The 14,847-nt window shown below is 42.8% G+C and overlaps 1 protein-coding gene across 3 annotated transcripts in view; it reads left to right on the top strand.

Moving 5' to 3' along the window:
• The window catches only part of daam2 (dishevelled associated activator of morphogenesis 2), a 123,746-nt gene that overhangs the window by 71,406 nt on the left and 37,493 nt on the right, over positions 1 to 14,847 (top strand). For all 3 annotated transcript variants that reach the window (XM_083998673.1, XM_083998674.1, XM_083998672.1), the window contains exon 5: positions 2,684 to 2,778. In XM_083998673.1, the coding sequence (XP_083854799.1) occupies positions 2,684 to 2,778 (95 nt within the window). The remainder of the gene's footprint in view (positions 1 to 2,683; positions 2,779 to 14,847) is intronic.

Genomic DNA, 14,847 nt, shown 5'->3' with positions numbered 1-14,847 from the left:
GTTTTACTATATCTACTGCAAAACACACGGAGACTTTGCAAATCATCTGTATATAGTTTTAAAAATGTTGACGTTTGTGTAAAACAGTGCCGGTGTGAGATATTTCCACTCTGCCCAGTGGTCCACAAAGTGTCAGTGTGAATAATTGCACAAATACTGGGGGAAAACTTGTTTGAAGAAAATAGGTAAAACACATTGGAAGCAAGTGAAAGTATATTACATCATTGGCAGAATTGGTTTTGCTTGCACAAAGGAGATTCAGATTTTATGGCTCTGTAATAGATGAAATAACTTGAGAGGGATATTTTTTGCAGTCTCTTTTCTCCTTTTTTGCACAAGTGCTCTCTTGTTCGAGTCCCACTTTAGGAGGGTCTCCCTTATTCACCATAACTCCAACCAATTTCCTCCTCCCTCCTTCCTGACTAACTGTTTTCCATTCTCTCCAGACAGCCTCTTGAGGAGAGAGCATTTTGAACATTTTGGAGGTGCTCTGCCTGTCCATGACTTCATGTCTTGGCTCTGGGACGAGCTCACCACCAGGGACGGCCCCTTCCACAGTAGCAGAGTAGCTGGATGAACTCATTTTCACTTTGCCGCCTAGAGAGAATACAGCACAACCAGCATCTTGATGTTCATTCATAAAATCTAGTGGTGGTTTGTGAAAACTCAAACATCCTTGTGTTTTGGACACAAGGATGCTGTAGCCCCGCCGTGTCCCGGGTAGAGGGCAGAGGGCCGAGTTCCCTCCTTGGCTGTCTGGAGATGGACAGAGGTCAGATCCAATGTGATGTCAAGGGAAGGGGTTTCTCACAGACCTCTTTCTTTTTTTTTCTTTCTTTCTTTTTATTTATTCCAACCAAGGCAATTTCACAACTTGACAATAGCATCACAACATTTCTTCCATTGGTTGGAAGGGAGCAGGGAGAAGATACATCTTATATTGCCTGCCCCTCACTCAATATCCAATTTTACAAGTAATCTGTCACTGAGCAACATTCTTGCTATAAAACATACAAAACAAAGGAAACAAAATGACAACAACTGAACTCAGCTGCTGCATTTTTGCAGCTTCTCAAACTTGAACCAGAATAATCCAAAATCTGAGATATTTTAATTCAATCACTCAAAAAAGTCAGTGACCTGGATTTACTGGAGCTCCAGAGAGAAGCCTGAGATTGTAATTGTGGTGATTTTACACAAACTCAGTCAACCACTTTATAATGAATGAATGGCCGGAGAGTTTATGAACAAGACTGTTGATTCCACTTGTTTCCAATCACATCGCTCCATACAGCCACTCAGGAACATCAGGATAATAACCAGGGCTCAGCTAGTCCGTTGCACGACCACTCATGTGGAAATAACACCATTTGCCTTCATTTATTTTGACCAAATGCTCCTTTTACTTGATGCATCAGTGATACATATGGTCCAAATTAAGGTTTGATGAACAGCTCTCATCACTCTCGCAGTTAACAACACACTGACTACCAGCTCGAGGGCACAGCATCGGCTCTGGGGGGCATTTCCCATAATAGGGACTTAGGGAGGTGCCTTCTGCTGGTTTACCAATCGGCCGTAATAGCATCCTTATGTGCATGTTGGCCACAGGTTAGAACGAGCTTACAAATAGCAGATGTAGGAAGGAGCCATTTGGCTAGACTCATTGACACGGTGAACTGGCTCGCAGCACGACCAAATCATTCACCCTCCCCAACACTTGTTGTGTCCAACTTCCCATTGACGATGAACATATTCGTTGAGAGAAAGCGGAGCCAGAGCCTTTACTTCTTGGCACGGCAGTTCCTCAACCATCTGGACACGATGGATGTTTTGACTGCGCTGCTCCTAGATTAAACACTCTCACACACCGGACAGAGCGGAGCTGTTGTTAGGTAGTCAAACACGGGGGTGACTTTAGGTTGCTATGTGGGTGCTGTTTGTTCAAAAAGCCCGTTCCTACTGAGGAATCTTTGCGCCCATGCTTTGACCAGCTTTATAGGGTTGAAGGGCTGGAAAACAGGGTAATGTTTAAGCAAATATATTTTTCAAGCAAATTAAGGGGCAGCCGCTGTGACAGGCTTACTCCGCTGCTGAAACGCTCATTGTTTGAACCCTCGCACTTGGCAGTGCGCTGCCATGGAAAAAGCCCGGAGAGGCTAAACAGAAGCCCTGTGGCCCTGACTAATGGGAACACAGAGGCTCTTTGATGTGGCTGATGGAGGCCTGTAAGTGATGTAGAAATGCATTAACACTCCTGCTGACCAAAGTGTTTTTTATGATTTACCTTATTTGTTGAAAGCTTGATTGGAGCTAATTGTCTGCATGACTTATTTTGGCATGTTGTGGGCTATAGCTTCACACACAGCTAAAAAGAAACAGAGGGAGGGACACACAGATGAGCTGTTTGATTTGTGGTGCCTGAAACATTAGATCACTAATGAGGCTCTGATTATACAGTGTGTGCTCATTGAATCGTGTAAATTTACTTCTACAGGACTGAATATGCACCGCTGCCAAATTAAGATTAACATTCTTGAGTTGACTCGCTATAGAAACAATGAAAAGCTCTTAATTAAAAGTGAAAAACAGAATTCATGTCCAGTGGTGAGTGCTGTGAAGCCGCAGTTGTATCAGCTGTATTTCCACTAAATTCCAGTTTGATGTCTCACTGCCACTACAGATGCAGACCCTGTTTGCCTTTGATGAGGAAGAGATGGAAATGAGGAACAAAGTGGTGGAGGATCTGAAGACGGCACTTCGGACTCAGCCCATGAGGTGAGTGGATCTCCCCGACCTCCTGTACAGTATATATATATATATATATATATATATATATATACTGTATATATATAGAGAGAGAGAGATGTAACTCCCTCTGACATGGTCATCAGCAGCTGTTAAGCCTCACTCACCACCACAAAGAAACATTCTAGGACATTGGACAGCCTGCAATTACAAACCGCCTCCTTCTCCCCATCAGCAGCTCCTTTGGAGCGGTCCATCAGCCCGTGCCAGTTGTGTGATGCAGTGGTCTGGGCCAAAGTAGGGGGGTGGAGGGGGTGTTGAGTTTTCTCAAGGGAGGCTATGAAGCAACAGACCTAATGTGCAGAGTGACAAATACCCAGGACGGCCTCAGTGTCTGGGTCATGTCTGGGTTGTGTGTGTTTTAGGACATGTGTCGGCACAAGTTGTGATTGTATGTGTGAGTGTGAATGTGAATGTGAATGTGAATGTGTGGGTATCCAGAGATACAACAAGGCTGGTCAGGAGCCTCCAGACAGGGGATCATCAGAGGAGTGGCTGCTTCTTCCTTTCAACAGTCTGAAATGTACATTCTCATGTATCCAGAGTCAAACTTGTCATCACCTGATGACACGACATGGACGATGGAAAGTATTCACTGACTCTTACTGATGTTACTGTATGGCTTCATCAGGGTTACAAAAGGTCAAATATCAGAGCTATTTATTTACACAGGTCTACATCATGATCAAAAAATGCCAACAGATGAATGTGGGTGTGGAGAAGCCCACAATAAATGTTTGAAGCTATATTTCATATATTCAATAATGTATGAGGTAAACGTAAATGTATTCTAAAAGCAAAAACATTAAAATAAAATGTAAGGAATTGATAAGGAATGTAAATGCAGTTTAATATAGTCTTGCAGCATGCACTCTAGACAATGGTGTGAGCCAAGATTAACTGTGAATAACTTCAAATTCAACTTAAGTTCACCAAATTAAGAGCTAATGACTTAAGATTGATAAAAGGCACAGCCCTGTCCTTAACAGTGATATAAAACTGACCCATGTATTCCAGGGACCGGGGCATTTATTTGAAGGAGGTGAGGAAACTTCTAATTGTCAGTCTGGTAAAAGCACACGGTGCTGAAATATCAAGCTGTACTGAATAATGAAGTGGTGTGGAAGCAGTTTGAGTGTGTGATTTAATGAGTCAGAGCTGTGGCCGATACCAGTTGTAGCTGGAGGCATGATGCAGTTTGGACCCTAAAACCTGTATGATGGTTTCTGAAGAAGGAACAGTTAGCTGAATGTTGACAGTGTGGAAAAGGGACAAAAACTAAATAACTAATCTAATACAGTTCCAGATACTTGGCTGTTTGATACAGGCTCCACTCTGAGTGCTTCTCTTGCTCATTCACTGTGTCTTTTATATTGGAGTGTCCTTAATTGACCTCATCACAGGCGTCTGTAATGACTCAATCAGCACTATTCAGTGATAGACTCACACCCACACTGTTCCTAGAGTGAGTTATTGCTCATTAGCACACAGATGTTTTTCAGCATGACAGAGCAGGTGTGTCCCACAGAATATGGGCGTTCAGGGAAAGCAGTGCGTTAAAGTCCAACCTCTGTGACAAATGAGCAGCTAAAGACAAAAAGATGGCTTTGTGCTGCCATGTCTGGGGGGCATCTAAGGACAGCACCTAAGGGTCCCCTTTATGTGTCACTGCTGCGTCCTTTTGTGTGCATATATATATTGTCTTTTATGGGCACATTCTGTGAGATGCGGTGGTGTCCGTGCGTATTGAGCGTTGATTGATGTCTGCCTTTGGATGACTGCCTGAATCGGTCTCCCTCCCTCTGGCATTTGAAAGAAGCAGCTGGGTCTGCTAGTGAAGAGGTGGCCTTGTGCCCTCAGTCTGCTCCGCAGGGCCACAACACCCAAACACATTGTGGGCATGCAGGGTGCCAGGCAGAGCGCACAAACAGCACATTGTCAACAAGACCTCCACTGTTGTCACTTTCACTCACAGGCTGATTATTATCCATTGAAAGGACAAGGTGACATGTTCTGGTCCTGTGTTCTCCTGCATGTCACTGTATATGGAGTGCGATACAAACGCAGACACAGTTGTGTAGATAAAAAGCCTCTTTTTATATCCCCTCAATTTGACTAATTCCTGTTTAGTGTGAACTAAATCAAACTATCAGGGTACGCAGGTTTTTTAGTTTGAGATGCCTAAAGGATCACCTGTTGCATAAAGGTGGATTTCCATGTGTTTCTATATACAGTATATTCTATAAAAAATACTGTATGACTGAATGCACATAGCCTGTATTCAGAGAGTAATACTATAAAAGAGCCATCAGCACTTCTGTAACTTTGTGATGTCATAACAAACCAGCTGTCCCCCCCCACACGGAAAAAGCTATAGGTTTTAATATAGGTTTGAATATACGTGACATACATAAGATTGGCCATTTTCATATATACGCATATATGCTGATAAACTGCATATAGGTTTCATATATGCACATACTGTATGTATATCCTATATATCCTCATGAGGATATATGCGCATATATGAAACCTATATGCAGTTTATCTGTGCATATATATTAGCATATATGCGTATATATGAAAACGGCCAATTTTATGTATGTCACATATATTCAAACCTATATTCAAACCTATAGGTTTTTTCCGTGTGGGCCAACACCTTACAGGGTTTTGTTTCTCCGAGTTCTTACTGTACCTGAAATCTGCTGTATTCTTATTCAGTCGCTCAGAAAACAGTCAGCCAATCAGAGGAGAGGCTCAGAACTCTCTCTAATTGGCTCACCATCCTGTTGTTACTGGAGCTCAAAATATTTTTAACCAGCCTCAATTTTTATTGAGGTTGGTTTTTGGTTCTTGAAACCACAAATACATCTTCTTATGGATATCAACATTTCCAAAGACAACACGGGGAGAGTGTTAAGTATGGGACCTTTAAGGGAGATTCCTGTTAACACACACTAAGTCACTGACCATTGGCCTCACAGTTGTTGTTTGAATTTGTCTTTCCACAAGCAAAAAGGGGAGTAATTAGAGACAACTCAGTAAATTAAGATAACTGAATTTCACGGTTAAATAAAATTATATATTATCACATTTCCAGTGCAGCTGCATTGGAACATGGACAACAAAAATGTTTCATAGGTCTGCTGGACTTAATCCACTAAGACTCGTGCTTTGAGTGCAAATGATACAAAAACAATCAGGGGGGGTCAAATTTTTATCTAGGATGAATTGGTATGGTCCATGATAGGGGTATTTGAAAAGATAGGTAGTGTATCTAAATGGTTCAACCCCCTAAACAGCTGTTTTTGTTAGGGGTATTTGAAAAGATAGATAGATGGGACGGGTCCGGTGGACGACCGCTTTGGGTCCGCATTGACTCCGCCTCGAGTACGCGCGGACGTCTAGATCTAATTCAGAGGCTCCCAGAGTCTTGTGCGAGGCCCAAGTTGCTGTGCTCGGTGTGTTCAGGTGCAGTCGGAGCTACCATTTGTGTCATAAACACTCAATATATATCAACTTCTTGACTTGTTTCAAGTAAAAAAAACTTCTCGGCGACAACAACAACAACAACAATGACAACAACACCAACATGCTGTACGGGGTCGTCTAGCAACGCAACCCCTTATTAAAAACCACTTATACCAGTGTTTCCAGAGCAGTGATGTGTACCGTGTGGCACTAAATACAATGTTCAGTCAGTTCCAACACAATCTGAATTTCTGAGTTCAGACGGCAGATGAACATGATGGCTACGTTTACACAGAAACGATCTGAACACAAAAGTGGCGTTGCGTTCTCACTTTTTATTTCGTGTTTAGACTAACATTTTTGGGGTGTAAATCTGCATGCATACGGTGACGCAAAAGTCTGTGTAATTCAATGTTGTATGCATGCCAGGCGCCTAGGTGGCAGCGTGCCACACAACACACAACACCACCAAGTCCGCACGCCTGTGTACAACCCAGAATTTTTTCCTCCTCGGAGCGGACTTTTGCGTTTTCAACCTTTACATGGGGTTGCAACGGAGGAGTGTTTTTAAGATTTCCACTCTGGACGGTGGTTTCACTTTTTTGCGTTTTCAAGCCCCCAAAACGCCGTCGCCGTCTAAAAGAAAGGCACATCCAATGAAATATTTTGCTGTTTTCATCCGCGAGCGTTGTCGTGTAAACAGAGCCTGTGTTTCTTAAGAGGTAGTATCTAAATGGTTCAACCCCCTAAACAGCTGTTTTTCTTCTTTTAGGGGGAGGGTCCAAGCTTAAATCAGCAGAGTTTGACACTTTGTTTTGAGATGTGTCTCTGCTTTCTGAAGCATATTAGTGCTGTTGTCTTTAACTGTCAAAAGGATTGTGGGGAAACTAACAAGATGTGAAAGTCAGGTTGACAACAAGGTTGGTACAACACAAATTAAATCACCCTTCATTTCAGAGGTGGACTGTGTGGGTTGTTATCTTTGTGGCAGAGCAGCTACAGAAGGCAGATTTATTCTAACAATGAGTAAAGTTGTGCTTTAGAGTAATTTAAATTGTTTCAATCGTTAAACTCATTTAATGGCCCAGCTGTCTCATTTGAAATTTCAAAATGATGAATTATAAACAGCCATAAAAAGGAGACATTTTTCCTTTGAGTTTGCTCTCATTGTCTTTGCCAGCAGTTATTGCTTTGTTTATCAGCTGTGAAATGAAGCCTGAAGCATCACTTTGGGAATGAACGTTTACTCATATTTAGCACATCGAGTCGTAACTCAAGTGTGCATCTGAGTGTAATATACAAACATTAACTATCACAGGCAGCTGTGTGTTCAAATCCAATCTACACAGTCTGGTGCACACTTTGGTTCGGCTTCCAAATATTGAGATATTTACACTCTTGTAGGAACTCATTTTAACTGCGTCATTAAGTGTCTAGTTACATAAGAGCTGTTGACCTGCCGGGTCATTTGCACATCTGCACCGATGTTTATGCCCGTGCTGATGAGCGGGCCGTGTGGGCATTCTTGTATCCGCCCCGCAATCCCTGTCATTTCTGTGGTGAAATAACTTCAGGAAGACAGGAAATGAGGCTTTCCTGGAGGTCACCGAGGCTGTGCTGGCCCAGAATGCACTGCGATCACGAGCTCACGTCAGTAGAGCGTTGCAGCGCTTCCCAGGACGCCTCTCATGGAAATTGTTTCTGCGAGTCGCTTCCAGCAAGAATATTGACTCGAGTTCGACTGCAGCCGTTCCCTTTGCTCCTGTGTCAATAACCCTTTGGATGATTCGCTACCACCACATGCAAATATTATCCCTCAAAACATTTTGCCGCTGGATCACTCAAAGATTGGGCTTAACAGAGAGTGAACTTTATATCTGTTTTCACATATTACCAGATACATTAGTGGGGGGAGCGGAGTATCACACCTTTAAAGAGTCTTGGATGGAGCAATGTTTTTGCTTCTCTCAGAGTGCAGATTTCTCACCCTCTGCTACTTAGTGGTTCAGGGGGACGTGGGGGGAAGAGGAGGCCAGGTGGGTAGACAAAGGCAGGTTTAAAGAGACTGATCCTGTCGGTGAGGGAGGTTTGTGTTGGCATGGCAATAAAAAGACGGAGAGTGGGAAAATAGTTGGAGGGAAGCACAGGAGCTATACTCTGCCCTCACTGTATTCCCTCTCAGGTTTTGGCCTTTGATGTAATTGCACACGTTGTTTTTGGTCCTGGAGGTAAAGAGTTGACATGTGTTTGGGGGGCTGCTACTGCTAACTTATCTCAAGGGATGTCACTAGACTTACTGCTGACCCTGGGTCCTTCATAAGTTTTAAATACAAATTTACTTATAAACAACCTTAAAAAGTATTAAAAGAATAGTTCACCCAAAATTCAACTTTTCTACAAAATTATCTACTCACCCTCATGTGGACTAAGGGCTGGGAGAAGTTTCAGAGTCCTCTGTGGCTTCTCTGAGTTACAGGGGGTCTCGGCGTAGCAGTGCATGTCCATATAACGGTTGCAAATGAATACCAACTGTCTTCATAACAAAAAGACACACCAAAAAACATCCAAATACCTCCATGCTGCTCGTATGTAATGTCCGTCTTGTATTGAAGCCCCGAAATGCGAAATTGTTTCGAAAAAAAAAGAGTCTATATTTCAAGCTTGTTTGCAGCGGAAGCTTCTCTTCCTGGTCCATCCAAATCTCGCGTGATTTGCGCTGGTGTCAGTGCGTTTACTGACGCCGGCGCAAATTGCTCTCTCTTTAACTCAGAGAAGGCACTGAGGACTCTGAAACTTCTCCCAGCCCTTAGTCGACATGAGGGTGAGTAGATAATGAGTGAAATTTCAATTTTGAGTGAACTATCCCTTTAAACTGTCTTAAATTCAGGTTGTTTAGTTGCTAAATATTGCTGCTCTCAGGTGGACGTTGTGAACTCCTATTTACAATATTCACGTCACCGTGAGAATTTCTGTATGAATGCTGTTTTCATTCCATTGCAATTTCTGTGCTGCAAACTTGCTAGCCTTCTTCCTGTAGCAAGTTCTCAGTAGTCTCTGAGTTCCTCAGATACATATCATTTAGGACATTTATAGTTTTTTTCCACATCAATAAACACATTTGAAACATGTTCTTGAACTCAACTGATTATCTTCCTTTCACCTAACCGTTAGTTTGAACTGACATGAGTGCCTTTAAAGGAGAACGATACAACTCCCTCTGTTTTGCTAACCCTCCTCCTGGCCATGTGCATTTGTTTTTAACAAAGCCGGCGAGAAAGCAATCAATAGACCGGTGGATAACAACATTATATATCATATACGATGTTGGTTTTCAGCCAAGAGACGCTAGGTGGAAGGCAGAGAGCCTCCATTCTCCCTGAAACTAGTTACAAGTCATTTATTTAACCAGCACAATCCTGCATAGTTCCTCTTTAATTGGAAAGAGTACATTTTGACTTTTGGTCTGTATTTCATCACAGTTTTAGTCATAAATTAAAAGGTTAGACTGGGCTCTTCAACATCAACATGGGCCAATCACAATATCACCTCCTGAGTGTCATGTTTGAGGACTACCACCCTCCTCTGACCATGTTGAATGTCTTGTATTTCTGTCCCTGCACACAGGACAGTCTCAGTCCAGACTGTTCTCATCTGTTGTGCCCTGATGGAACGAGCTACTGAACGTCACTAGATGAGCAGTGTCCATCTCTGTCTTCAAGAATCTCTTGACAACTCATCTCTTCAGAGAGAACCTCCTCTCCCAACACCTTTAAAACCCAATCTGTCTAACCAGCACTTACACTACCATGCTTCTTTGGTGCACTCCTTTACCTGATCTCCTTGCACTTATTGAATGGGTGCTTACACCAGGATCTCCTGTTGCACTGAAGCTCACTGATGTATCTCATTAGTGAGTCTGTTGGGATAAAGGTGTCTGCCAAATGAGTAAGTGTAATGAGCCTGCTCCTGCTCGTGTTTGATGCTACCAGCTCAAAGCTACATTTAGCCACAGCTAACATAACATACCTGGATTCATCATGGTATTGCAGCAGTCGGGTTGCATTGTGGGTAGTGTAGATGGCTGGTTTTGATAGGAAGAAATAGAACAAAAAGATGGTGTCTATAGTTATGGTGCATCTCTTTTGATCCCCTCTTGTATCTATCTATCTATGTCCATCTTGAGTCTGACAGTGTTATGAGTGCAAAGCTGATTTGGTGTGTTTGATTAAAGGGATAGTTCACCCAAAATTCAAATTTCACTCATTATCTACTCACCCTCATCTCGACTAAGAGCTGTGAGAATTTTCAGAGTCCCCCGTTCCTTCTCTGAGTTACGGGGGGGTCCACGCAGCAGTATTTGTCCATATAATGGTTGTGAATGGATACCACTTATCTACGTCCAAAAAGACACACCAAAAAACATCCAAATACCTCCATACTGCTCGTCTGTAATGTCCCTCTGGTATTGAAGCCCCGACATGAGAAATTGTTCCGCCGGTTATTTGCACTGACACAGGAAGAGCAGTGAACTGAGTCACTGGGAGCTTCTGCTAGAAACAAGCTTAAAATATTCACAACCATTATATGGACAAATACTGCTGTGCGGACCCCTCCGTAACTCAGGGAAGCCACGGAGGACTCTGAAAATTCTCACAGCCCTTAGTCGACATGAGGGTGAGTAGATAATGAGTGAAATTTGAATTTTGGGTGAACTATCCCTTTAATGTCTGTGTGTGTGTGTGTGTGTGTGTGTGTGTGTGTGTGTGTGTGTGTGTGTGTGTGTGTGTGTGTGTGTGTGTGTGTGTGTGTGTGTGTGTGTTACTGGCTTGGTCAGCATGCAGCACTTGACTCAACACCAGACACACACACACACACACAGACTGCTCCCTGTGGATTTAATGATAAACCCAGTCCATAAGAGCCGTTCCCTCTGTGCCATGATATACTAGACACATCACACATGTGCACTGTAGCCAGGGCTTTTATTGTTATCCTTAAATATGTGTGTTGCCCTTTGTTCAGCCCTTATATTACCACTGTTAAACTCTGGGCCTCACGTCTATAAATCATGTGAGTGAGAGCCATGGTGATATTGTATGACTTCTCTTCCAAATGGCACCCCTGAAGAAACTCCTGGGCCCTTTCCCACTTTCTGGCCCTTTTTATAGTAGAGGGAGAGCATGTGTGTGCGTGTGTGTGTGTGTGTGTCCTTGCGCCTGAGGGTAGGTGAGTGGGTGTGTGAAGGAGATGTTAAGTGTGTGGACGTGGTGAGGCAGAGATCACGTGACCACTGGAGTTTTCTGTGAAGGTGTTACACTTTGATAAGTTTGTGCGGCTGCATGGGCCAGCTCTGGACCGACTGTCTGTCAAATGAAGGTCATCCACAGTTCAAATAGTGTTTTGCCTTTTTGTAGCTAAAAACCTCAAACAGCCCATTTGGTTGGAATGAATTTCTGAATTTAAATGTGAGCATCTGGATTAGTTTTCCACACTGTCGTGCTCATTTAGAGTAGTGTCTGCCTCTGGTTGGAGGGTTTTACGCTTTTTACATCAATGGAGATTACATGACCCTCGATGGTTTCTCTAAAGATGGCTCACTGGCATCGTGTGTAATCACATAATGATGTAAAAATGTGAATATCTGCAGCTAACCTGTTATCTCTTCTGATCATCCTTGGCCCCACTCTAAGTACTGCCAGTTCTTGCTCTACTGTCACTTTTGTTTAGTCTTTGGTCATACCACGTTATATTCCCTCACTTCTCCTCTTTGTCTGTCTGAAGAACTTAATGTGTGTGTGTGTGTGTGTGTGTGTGTGTCTGTGGTTGGCTCGGCCTCTGTATTGTTCAGCTCTGCCTGAGCTCATATCGTATGCAGCAGTTGTAGAGCTCTCGCCGTCTTGAACGCAACCCCAGCGGGTTTTCAAGAATGCAGCGGTCGTTCCAAAAAAAAGAACAAGAAAAAAAAAAAGCAAAGAAAAAAGAGGGAGGCCTGCACGCCACCCCGGCTGAGCGTGAATGTCAGCGGATAGGAGAAGACAAGAGGAGACTCCAAAGTCAGAGGAGATGGGATCCATTGATTCAAGCGCTCGGTGGAGAGAAAATGAAGGATGGGGAGGAGGGAGAGAGGAGCTGCATGTCAGCTTACAAGGTTTTGTTAACAGTACAGAGGATTAGTCACTCTTGAATATCTTTAACTCTCCTCTTGTGTTAGGGTCGCGGTCGCCATTGACCTGTTTTGTGTTTTTAATGCATAAAAGTACCACATACATTTGTTTATTGCATCAAGGCCTTTTGACTTTGTGAGGAACCTCTATTTAAACAAAATAACACATTTTCTTTTTTGTAAAATTCTAAAATGCTCTGGTTAATTTGTGTTGTTAGGGTCGATTTCAACATGGTTATAACGATAAGAACAATAATGAGAGTTAAAACTGAAATTATAAGTGCATAACAACAACATTTTCATGGATAAGGAAGCCTAACAACGAAACCAAGAGATGAGAAACAAATGGGATGATAAATAATTGTTTTTACAGCTGATTTAAAGGGACAACGAGGAGTTTCTCCAGCGGCAGAACGAAAAATTCCGCGACAATAAAAAAGTCTCATGTTAATGTGGATGAATCTACGTTACCACTTGTTAATGGGCCCATTTTCGATAAATATATCGTTCTGTCTCCATTGTTATTTTGTTATTATTAGTGGTGGTGGAAATGCTGGTCGAGCCAACTAGCGTTTCTTTACTTTCGGTTTCGTGGCGAGTCATGAGAATAACGCCGCCAAATCGCCGTTTATGGTCGGAACTACGACGGTATGTGATCGTCTTCCAACCTCTAAGAGTCAAAACCAACCCTAACACAAGAGATGGTAGCAGAAAGCTATGGTTAAAGGAAGCATGGATGTATTGCATACATCCAATTATGCATGCACACACATGCACATGCACATGCTTCTGCATAGGGTGCATTAGTACATGTGTGTTTCTGGCAGCAGAGCAACACGAAGGCAACGAGTGAAGCCTTGAATCCAGTCCATCCTTTTGAAGGCAGCCTCCAAGAACAACATCTCTCACCCTCTGCTTTCCATACATTCATCACCAGGATGTTCAGCTTCATTTCTCCTCCAGTCTGAAGCTTCTCTCCCTCTCCCTCTCCCTGTGAGGTGGCCCCGCAGATCCACAGACAGCACTACTGTGACCATCCCTGGCTTCCCCTGGCAGCCAAAGACGTGTCATTGTTAGAGGACGAGTATTTTTTTAAACAGTTGGATCGGTCCAACGTCTGTTTTACATCTGAATCAAGTCATATCTAATATACAGGATTTATTTTTCGCCACCTCGCTGTTGAATGCGGCCTGAGCCTTGCCTTGCATTGTTCAACATGAAGCACATTGTCTGCTGAAAGGTTGTGTGTGTGTGTTCTCTGTGATTGTAATACATTGTGGAGGATGGTTGTCTGTATGCATGTATTCACGCAGTATGATCTTCTTGATCTCACCCAGATTCCCTGCTGGGAATCAGTGGATTATAATGTCTTTGAGAAATTCACTGGTCATGCCAGGTAAAGTCTGTGTGAGTATATGCATATATACATTTATCTGTTGGAAACGTGGGATTGATCCTGTGTGTAGGGGAGTATACGATAATAATTGGATGACTGACATTTTTGTGTGGTGTTTTTTCCATGCCTTCCTGAGCCAAGGCAGCAGTGGGAGGGGATGGAACTTCTGACATCAAAACTATGAATCTGTTACAATGAGTAGCAATAAATCTCAACTCAGAGACCCTCTCCCTCTTTCCCTCACTGTCTCCTCCTCCCTCCCTCTTTCCTTCTTACAAGCCCTTGTTTGTTTGAGATAATGTATGAGGACTATCAGGAATCCTATTGAGTGGGAGGGTCATTTACAATACAGCCCACAGTGTGCTCACTGGATGTGACATCCCATAATGTTTACATGTCCTGTCTGTCATTCCTCACCAGAGAGGTTAATAACTGTCTGCTTTCTCAATGGGTTTGGCTGATTAGGGTTGTCGGCAGGAAGCGTTGTAATGCATTAAGTAGTTCTATTTAAATCTAAAGTAGTTCTGATGTCATCAGTCTACTAAAGCACTTAAGAGACAGTTTTCAGTGAACACAGTGGCTGAACTTCATGTTGTCATAGTGATGTTATCAGTATTATTGCTGCTACTTATTAGAACGTCTGGTCTACAAGCTGCACATGTGGAGTTTGAAACTTGTGGGCATTTCCCAGGCAGGGAGATTTTTGAGGTTCCATTATGGGAACAAGATGATTCAGTGTTTTTGGTCTGGAGATCTCAGCCTCTGTTGTTTCAGCTCCGACTATTGTTTTTTTTTTTTTTTTTAATAAGTCCTCTTGGGGGTTTTCCACCTTTTTTGGAATTGTTAAATATAATCAGTTAAATCAAGTCAAATAAAACACGTCAATCAGAGGTGTCAGTTTAGGCTTTGGGATATTGTAAAAGGCTAATTGTCCTCCTGTAGCTACAGGTGTTAGTTGGTCAATCACTTTTGTCAAGACTGAAATATTTTAATCACTAATGGAAAG

Source organism: Trachurus trachurus, assembly GCF_905171665.1.
Source record: "Trachurus trachurus genome assembly, chromosome: 22".
Classification (NCBI taxonomy): Eukaryota; Metazoa; Chordata; class Actinopteri; order Carangiformes; family Carangidae; genus Trachurus; species Trachurus trachurus.
This window is presented reverse-complemented; position numbering and strand designations above follow the sequence as displayed.